General features: G+C 33.4%; 1 protein-coding gene across 3 annotated transcripts; it reads right to left on the bottom strand.

The window, feature by feature from the left end:
- Positions 1–3155: 3155 nt before the first annotated feature.
- Positions 3156–7290, bottom strand: LOC106767234. 3 transcript variants are annotated; one of them, XM_014652079.2, is made up of 6 exons: positions 7166–7290; positions 5672–6108; positions 4712–5022; positions 4547–4600; positions 3752–4227; positions 3156–3596 (listed from the first exon to the last, which is right to left on the bottom strand). In XM_014652079.2, exons 2-6 carry the CDS (start codon positions 5965–5967, stop codon positions 3312–3314), a joined length of 1422 nt encoding a protein of 473 aa, XP_014507565.1. In that variant the 5' UTR covers positions 5968–6108; positions 7166–7290; the 3' UTR covers positions 3156–3311. The 3 variants fall into 3 exon arrangements, with proteins under 3 accessions (XP_014507565.1, XP_022638705.1, XP_014507566.1); XM_022782984.1 differs by having other exon boundaries at positions 5672–6031; positions 7166–7263; XM_014652080.2 differs by lacking the exon at positions 4547–4600.
- Between the last annotated feature and the right edge of the window lie 2867 nt (positions 7291–10157).

The following is a 10157-nucleotide window of genomic DNA, read 5'->3' as shown; positions in this document are numbered from 1 at the left end:
TGAGTCTTAATAACAATTTTTTCATAAAATTATGAACAAATAAAGTCGTTATAAGTTATGAGAATTTTTATAAATATATTAAATGAAAGTCATTAGAAATAGTGACAATTTTTAATTTATAAGATATCGTTTAGAATGGTGACGACTTTCAATTTATAAGATATCGTTTACGGTAATTATAATTTTCGATTTAACTAAAATTACTTTGACTAATGAAACTCTCGAACATATCAATCAAATGGTGTGTTGGTGTCCGACAAATATTGAACATTAACATGTACAAAACAATCGTATGATATATATTGATGAATTATCTAATTCAAAAAAACTTATTTTTGTCTCACATAAATTTAATATAACTCCAACACAAGGTTAATAATGACAAATACAATTATTTTCTAAAAAGTGAGAATGTTTTATTTAATCTCCTCATATATCTTCTAATGTGAAAATTCTTTAAAATATTAATTTTTCGTTTTATATGAATATCCAACTAAAATGTTTTTCTTTTCATGAAAGAATAAAATGTCTTAAATCAATTATATTCTCCTTTCACTTTTTAGATGTTATGAATTAAATTTATTTATGTATTAAGTGACGATATCTTTATATTATTATATTTATCTTTATATTATTATATTTGAACAGTGTTATTTATAAATGATTTTGAATGTACACTTATTAATTTAAATAATCATAATTTCTAATATACAAATTTGCGTCTCCATATCTTATATTTTGAAGACTAAACTTATCTTATTATTCATATTCTTGTTGTCTTTTTATGTCCATGTCTCCATATCTTATATATTTGAAGACTACACTTATCCAATTATTCATATTAGTGTCGTCTTTAATGTTCATGTCGGTATCCGTAATACATATGACCAAATCATTATATATATTAATAAATCCAAATCAATTTTATAGATTTAGATTTAACATCACGTTAGATGACAAAAAAATCCGTCAGATAAAATCTGGAAAGATAGTTGGTACCTGCAAATATTCACTATTGGCCGATTGGAGGTAGCAAGTATTTTAATACACGCTTATAAACGGGTCGGATTCAGATATTATATTATCCATACACATATTCGTGAATATTTGTTACGCGCAAAAATAAAAATAAAAATTTAATTTATATTTTATGAAGTTAAATTTAATTAAAATTAACATTAATTTATATTTTATAAGATTAAATTTAATTAAAATTAAATTTTAATTTAATTTTTATTATATTTTATATATTTTTTGTAATTTTATTTAAATTTTATTTTAATAATTTATAGAAATATATTTTTTTAAATATTTACGAATATATGCGAGTATCTACGGATTTTAAAATATCCACAGACATTTTTTAAATAGATATTCGACGGATAACGGGTCTAGAACGGGTGAATTTTTTTATCGAATCGAGTTATGGATAGATACTATCCGTATCCGACTCGACCCGTTGTCATTCCTATACGTCACGTTAGTGAATAAAATCCAAATAATATATAAGAGTTCATTTTAGGCTTAATACCTCCAATGGTCCTCTGATTTGTCAACTAATCTCATTTTGGTCATCAAGTTTGCAACAGTCTCAATTTAGTCACAATTTTTGAAAATATGCACACATTGTATCCCATCCGTTAAGTAGTAGCAGACGGCGTTAAGTGTTGTCCACGTGTTGGAGTGAGAATGTGGTGAGGTGTTATTTTTTTTTTTACGTGGACTGTTTAGTGGTGATGTGACATCATCACCACGAGAGAAAGAGGGAGAATAAGACTCCAATGCCTGCAATAGCTAACAGTAGAAATATATTCCCCAGCATCAAGACTTCAATATCCATTTACTTACACCCAGAAAACACAAGTAATAAGAAGGAAAACAGAGGCAGAACCAGATGTATCCCCTTTTCATGTCAGTTTTCATACGAAACAAAAAAAAAAAGAAAATATAAAACAGAAGTAGTTTCTTCTCTCTTGCAAACCGTATAACCACTCCCTATCTCGAAACGCCCTTCACCTGTGATGAACAAACATACAAACCAAATTTGACCAAATCACAAAGTCCTATGACTTCAATACCAAATGACTCCAATACCAAGTGCCAAATTTTCGCTATCTTCGGCCTGTAACATAAAACACCTATCATGTTAGCTCCTCTCTCAGCACTGTTATGCTGCAACGTTCGTCAAGTTAACTCAAAACAGCCATCACCGCCCACACTCACACTCATATGCACACAACATACTCATCGTTTCCAATTCTAGAAGAAGAAATATCAAACAATAGAAAACTAACCAATAATCGGCATTCGGAAAACGTTTTCGTCCTCGACGCCGGCGGTGGGTGTCGTTGAGGGTGTTTGCCGTTTAAGAGACAAGTAGGAAACCCTTGAGTGGAGAGGAGGGAGAGTGGTGTTGTGGTGCCGGTAAGGGCAGCGATTCCGGCGAGAACATCGATGAGGAGGAGATTGATGGTGGTCCGCGACGGTGGCAATATCTCTGGCCGAGATTGATGGTGATCCGTGACAGCGCTCTTGGGCGGTGAGGAGGAGCGACGACCCTGGCTTGGTCGGCGGCGACTTGCGCGGGAGAGTGGCGTTGAAGGCGCCGGCAACCTCGTCGGTCGCGGTGGCAGTGACGGGAGGACTGTCGCAACAAATCCCCAATTTCAATTCCACAGCCCTAAATCCCAATTTCTAATTTCTGATCCCATTTAACCCTAAATCCAATTCTGATGCCACATCATCAATGCTTCTTTTAATGAAAATAACACCTCACCACATTCTCACTCCAACACGTGGACAACACTTAAGGCCGTCTGCTACCACTTAACGGATGGGATACAATGTGTTCATATTTTCAAAAATTGTGACTAAATTGAGACTGTTGCAAACTTGAGGACCAAAATGAGATTAGTTGACAAAACAGAGGACCATTGGAGGTATTAAGCCTTCATTTTACTAGACCGATTTTGAATAATTGAATTAAACTTATTAAAGTTCACTTTGATAGGAATAAGTACAATTTTGATTGTTGTAGATGACTCCCCATTGGATCAAATTAAAAACAAATGTACAAGTAAAAACTAAATTGAATTTTCTTTCATATATATATATATATATATATATATATATGAGATTTAAAATGTGTTACCGCATCGAAACCCAGTTTGAAAATGGGTGTGAAGTATAACATCCGAAAATGAGAATTTAACGAGTTCCTTCTCCACCTATTAAGTATAACATTTGTGAACTTATGAGGTAGAGAAAATGAGCTATAAATGATGGAGGCAGTTCAGATTGAGAAGTTTAGCTCAGTGATTATCAGATTCTCCTGAGCATTTCTTGCTCCAACCAGCTGAACACGCTTTGCGCTCCCCACGTTTTCTTTTGTTCTTCGGGATGTTCACATCGTTATACACACAGGGCTTCAGGCTTGATTGTTCTTGAGCCACAGTAGTAGTGTTTGTTGCTGTATTAATATCTGACATGGCAACAGACACAAGATTCACATTTTCTTCCATCGGAGCCTGACTTCCACTTTTAAAGGTGTGCTCGTCAGTTTCAGCAACTTCATGTATCAAGACATTGTCCACCATCTGCGACCATTCATGTCAAAACTTCAAAAAAGATTAAAAGAAAGCTTTTTTCTATTGAATTTTATATAAAACACTTTTCTGCCATCACCTGTAAAGGAATTGGCAGATTTATAGGAAGAACTGAAACTGTGTTTACATAGGTTGAAGAAACTTACAGCTTCACACGAGTCCCCAGCCAAGGCTGAATGAAAGGTGACATCAGCAGCAGACAATAAGCCAACGGTACTCTCAATTATATCAGGAACCATTGGAACTTCTCCATAACTTGACACAACACTATGCATAACAAAATCTCCAATATCAAAGTCAACTCCGTGCTGAATTGAATTATAAATAACCCCGACAGACGCAGCATCTCCATTTCCTGCAGACATTGTAGGGCTTTGGGCAGAACTAGTCTGCATATCACCATGTGGAAGAAGACTCAGATTTTCTGATGAAGAAAACTTTGATGCATTTTTCGACATTATTGCATCAACATCACTCTTCAGCTTGTGGACCCTAGCATGTATATTGTCTATTGCCCAAAGAAGCTGCTCTAATGAAGCATCAGTTTCACTGAAATCCAAGAAAGGTTGAACTTCCCCAGTGCCAAACCTATCTGTTGAATCAGTATGTGGCTCTATGATCACTATACCAAAAGAGAGTATAAAAGCATTAGTCGTGAATCAGATGCAAGTCAAAATGTGATTAAGAGGCAAATGACAGGTAGGCTCAAAATGTGATTAAGAGGCAAATGACAGGTAGGCTAAAACTTCCAATAGTCAAAACAATGAAAGATAATTCTACACACAACCACTGACTGACAAGTTAATGTGTTGAATAAAACAGTTTTTTTCATTTGTAACCCTATCTCCTAAGGGAAAAGAATGCAATAGATGCTAATGACATCACTGATTTAATGGACAGCAGCAATACATTAGGTGGCATTAAAAAATAAAATTTCTAACCTGGATTACCAAAATCATCAGCCAAACTACTGTCATGATCAGACTTCTTATTCTCTACAATATAAGTAAAGGAATGAGTCTCATATATCTCTAAAGAATGGACAAGTGATTGGTAAACAGCATGAAAAGAGAAGAACATTGGGTATCAAGATAAATGAGTTGTACCAAGATAGGAGAAAATATAATGATGTGATGTATATGATCCAATTTCAGTTGTGTCTTCAACTTTCTTCCTTTTTCTTCTCTTGTTGGCCTTATTTCTTCGATTTTCACCCAAAAATGGCAATGACTTTGAACCAAACTCTTCTATGGAAAATTGGTCAGGTGTTGTATGTTTACCCTTGTCATATTCTGCAAGCTCTTTACTATATTTTAATGCTAGTGAGTCAATTTCCTTAATTCTTAGTTCTGTCCATTTGCATCGCCATGTTAGAGGTCTTATAAAGTTCCTCCAATGATCGGTCAACCTCCTCTTCCTACGGTTACACAGCAAAAACGTAATGTATCAAACAAAATAGTCCATGTACATGCTTCACCAAATAACCAGGTAGAGTGGTATACCACATTCCTACAACCAATTCCTAATTAGCTTCTGGAAGCATGGTTTGATCATGAATGATCCCTAAAAAAGACATTTATGATGACAGACAACACAAATAGTGGTGATAGGTTTTCCAATACCAATCTTCACTAGATGCAAACTAGAAATTCTTTGCCTAAGAGTTATTACCATAACTATATTAGATGAACAATTATCTGGATTTAATTAATAACATAAATTGAAGTGCATTTAATATCTATGGAGTTCCATGAAGGCAAAGTAGAAAAATAACCTATGCTCTTACTGAAACATCAAACCAACGCACAATAAACAACTGGAACCTTTAAATTTCACACTAACATTATTTTAATAATCATTACGAAAGTAGTGTGGAGATATGTTAAGATTTTTACTTGCTAAACACCCACTACGTAATATGAACCTTGAGTTCAAAATATGAATTTTATACTTAACTATAAATCAATTTTCAACAATTTCAAATGACCTGGGTTCATTAGATATTGGTACCAAGATTATGTGCAAGCAAATGAATATAAAATTTACTGGTTTGGAAGAAAAGTCACCTCATTGGAAATGCAGAACCATCAAAAGCATCTGTTAAGCCACCACTGTCACCTAAGAACTCAGACTCCACTTCAGCATCACTCAATCTAGAACCATTTTCGGCATCAGACATAGTATCAGCAAATGAACTTGAATAGTCAGTTGCATCAGAGTCCTCAATTTTGTTGGATGCAAAATCACCCTTGTTTGCCCAACTCACTATATCAACTTCTGTGTCCTCCAAGACTTTTGTAGTATTAATTTGTTCATCTAGAAAGGGTTCCACCTTAATGATGGGTTTCTCACAGTGACCCATATTACTCAAACCCTTATATTGCACCTTCTTTGCAACTTATAAAGTGAGTTTTGATTCACTCTTTCTATAATTAAAGAGTAAGAAAGGGTGAGAAGGGACATCAGATTGTCTTTCACAAACTTAGCTCCATTTAAACTTTTCCTGATAACGTTCAGAATTGTTCAGATACATGAGCAAATTCAACTAATAGAAAATCAATTCCTTACATGAACTGTTGAAATTGATACATAGAAAATAACAAAAAAATAAAATAAAATAGCAGCTTCTGCCACACAAAAAAGAGTATAAAGTCTAAATTTTCAAAGGATTTTTGCTTAATTAAGAAGTTACAGAATCCTAGTCCCTCCATAGTTTCCTAAACATATAGCACGGGTTTCCTCCCACAATAATTACTTACAGCCAAGAGCCTCATTTGAAGTTCAGAATCTATGCGTATGCACGTAAAACTATGTAGCAGAATAAAGACACAAATGAAAAGTATATAAAACAAATTGCTAACCAATAGTATTCAAACACACATTGCGAAAAATCCAAAAACTATAGTTAAAAAACCTTCAAGTCAATATAAATTTAACATTTAAAACACGAGATTTAATTGAGATGATAAAGCATGTATAATCTTTTCGAAAAATAATAGGTTAGTTCCTCTCATTTTTTAAATAGAAAGTCCCTTCAAAAGATCTTGTATTTAAATAAGCTCTCACACGCGCAAACAAAATTGTAATTTTCAAATTCCATTTGAAACTTTAAATCCATGTTCGTCCCTCTATAGAAATAACAATAATCACAAATAAAGGAAGGGGTAAAACCTGCAACAAGAGTTACTCACACAGAACAAAACAGAGTAAACCGCAAATTGATCAACTATATAAAAATATTCCAAACTTCAAGACCATAAATTTCAGTGTCACATACCAACATCTAAAACCTCACAACCATTCACTACACACAATTAACTCAATGCCCACCGAAATCGATAAAAGGAAGCATCGGCAATTGCAACACAAAACAGAGACTCGGAAAAAGCGCAGACATCATCACACAAACATGTTCAGTAGAAGTAGAATACAAGCACAGTGACGGAAAAGTAAGGAAAGTGTGTAGAAGTGAAAGTGGAATGGAAGTTTTAGAGGCGAAACTGGACGTGCATGTGGTGAGAGAGTGTGTGGAAGGTGAAAGAGAGGTTGAGAGAAAGTACCAAGAGAATAAAGAGAGATTGAAAATGGCGAGTTGGCGGCGTGAGGAGCAACAACAGAGTGAGTAGTGGCAACAGCAGTAGTTAACGTTATAAACCTAGGAAGAGTGGAAAGGAAACGCAGGTTGCCGCTATTTATATATTGGAACTTGTCGTTCTTTGTCTTCACACGTGTCTACCACTACCCTAACAATAAGCACGCTTTTATTACCACTCTCTTCTTCAAATTTATTATTTTTTTTCTTTTTATTTAATTTTTAACTCTTGATTGATTAATTTCCCAAATTCTTGTGCAGGTTTCTTAGGGTTTAAATTATTTTTAGATTTCAATTTATGTTTAAGTGTTTTTCTTATATTCGTTTGATCTGAAAATACGATAAAAAGAGTAAAAATGGAATGTAATATGAATATTGACAGTGCAAAATTTAATTATTTTACATTATTATAGAAAAAAAAAACAAGTTGCATTCCATGTTAATATTTTATTTTTAAAAAATTGTTTCAAATAAAAATAATAATTGCATTTTCCTTAAAAATAAAGCGGCAATGAAAAAAAAAATTAAAAAATGGAATGTTAGAATTGTGAGATGAAAGAAGAGGGTGACTAAAAGTTCATACTCTTAAGTTAGTCACAAATAGAAAGAGGATTTTTTTATTATTATTAACACTAATTAAGAGCTGTAACATTTTATGAAGATATTATGGACATGAAAATATATAATTATATTAGAACTGTTTTACTTTACATATCCCAGATATTAGTTATTTTAGAATATATAGTTATGATGATAAATCAAATTTTAAGCAGTTTAATCAGTTTGTTAATATCATTAAATGTCAATTTAATACCATTAAGTTTTGTTAGTATTTAATTTTACTAATACTTAATCAAACGGTCATGAAACTTTGTTTATGGTTCCCAGCAACATTACAACTCCATTTTGCACACTTTAGATTCATGACTTGCATTCAAATATCATACAATATTCAATACAACCCAGATTAGATTAAAAAACATCCTAACTTTAAGAATCAACCCAGATTTACATAAAATTATAACTACACATAATAACTTATGCTCTTAATTCTCTTTTGAAAATGTACCTACATAACAGTTCACATCATTCAAGTTGCTAACTCTGGACATACAACCTCCACCCAGGTATATAAAATTCCCAACATTCAAATCTCATTGTCTACACTTTCTATTCAAAACTACACTATCCTAAAATCTTAAGGTACTAATTTAACTTTATTCATAAATAATATTTCATATTAATCTTAACCAATTCAAAATATATTTTGATAGGAATTTTAATAAAAATCATAAGGTGGAAAATGTACATTGGCCTGTTACTAAAAACGGAACAATTAGGCCTAAAATATAAAGAGAAGTTAGTCGGATGGGGAATGATATGGGAAGAATCCAGGATGGGAGAATTCTGATATAAGGGAGAGAAGGGAGAGTGTGAAGGGGGTATGGGAGTAGGAGGTTGTGAATTGGTTAGGAGGAGAGTTATTTCATATGGAGGAGTCTAGTGCTCTGGGGTTTCTTTGTGGATGTAGAGCTATAAGTTCAATAACCTCTTTTACTGCATAATATTTTGGAATAATACAAGTTGGATATTCAGTTATTTCTTGGTTTCTATCATTGGTCCGACTTGCCGAATCCTGAGAAGAGCTAGCATTATTGTCCATGTCACCCAAAATGTCCGATTGAGTTGAAGCATTGAAGGAGAGATTGTTTGCGACGGAAGCGTCAGTACGAGAGACGTTGCAGGAATTTCGCCAATTAATGTTGGAAGAGTTTATTAAGTTACATAACGACCAAGTGGAGATCGTCGAGAATCTCCATTTTCAAATATGGATTCAGGAGCAAAGTATAGGATGGCAGCAAAGAAGGTGGAATTACCACCATTTGATGGTATTGACCCTATGGGTGGATTACGAGGGCAGAGACATATTTTGAAGTGCAAGGCTCTACAAAGGAGGTGAAGGTATGATAACTCTCAATATTTTCATCTTTTTCTAGTCTTATAAGTCTTTCTTAGTTTGTTTTAGTTTCTTATTGATTAGAATTAGCTTAGTTTTAGGTTTTCCTTTAATTTCTTTAGTTTTATAAAATTGTAGTTAAAATTAGATTTTTATTGTATTTTTAGTACATTTGTAAATAATTAGGAAATTAATCTTTTTCTTTAATAAAAATAATTTTTCTAGAGTAGGTTACTTTCTTGTAATTTCATTTTAACTCTTCTTTTAATTCATTTTTTTTTAGATTGGGCCACTAGTGAAATGATGACTGCAATGGAAGAAATTGGATTGATTTTTTTCTTTGCTGCTGAGTATTAGAAAATTGGGCCACCATTGGAATTAGATTTGGTCTGCACCGCTGCTGGAATCATTGAGATGTTGGGCTGGCACTGTTGCTGCACATAGCATTGAGCTGAATTCCAATTAAGTGAAATAGTGAGTTTCGTTGTTGTTGCTTTTGGAGTAAAGCTCAAAGACATGCCTAATTAGGCAGAAGCACTCTCTGGAACTAAGTTTGGCGAGAATTAAGAGTTTGAGGAGGAGCTAGGGCTTGACGGATGAGAAAGAACAAGAGAGGAAGATGAGCTCCACTAATGAGACCTTGACGAGAGCTACCTGTGGAGAGGATCGAAGGGCTGAAGTTTGAAAAGAGAGGAGAAGCATCCGATCAAGAAGCGCGAAGCATCCAAGTGAAAAAAAGGTTCCCTTTCCTTTCCAAATTTTTTTCTTTCTCTTGTTCAACCCTATATAAAGGGTTATGTAATGTAAATATGAGGACTTACAGATGTTACCAATAAAGGGCTATTGGTAAAACCTGAAGACAAGTTTCGATGATGCTGCAAATTGTAATCTTTGTTTGTAATAAGAGAATATTTAAAAGCAACTTGTAGTATCTTGAATGTAGTAGGAAATAATTAATATTGTAATTTTTACTGATACAATTGATTATGAACATGTTGTAATC

Source organism: Vigna radiata, chromosome 7 (assembly GCF_000741045.1).
Source record: "Vigna radiata var. radiata cultivar VC1973A chromosome 7, Vradiata_ver6, whole genome shotgun sequence".
NCBI lineage: Eukaryota > Viridiplantae > Streptophyta > Magnoliopsida > Fabales > Fabaceae > Vigna > Vigna radiata.
Note: the sequence above shows the minus strand (reverse complement) of the source record. Positions and strands in the feature narration are given on the sequence as shown.

Coding starts and splice junctions, on each gene's coding strand:
- LOC106767234 (XM_014652079.2), bottom strand. CDS start 5,967: ATGGGTCACTGTGAGAAACCCATCATTAAGGTGGAACCCTTTCTAGAT. Junction 5,023..5,671: donor GGTTCTGCATTTCCAATGAG/GTGACTTTTCTT, acceptor GTGTAACCGTAG/GAAGAGGAGGTTGACCGATC. Junction 3,597..3,751: donor CTGGGGACTCGTGTGAAGCT/GTAAGTTTCTTC, acceptor GAATGGTCGCAG/ATGGTGGACAATGTCTTGAT.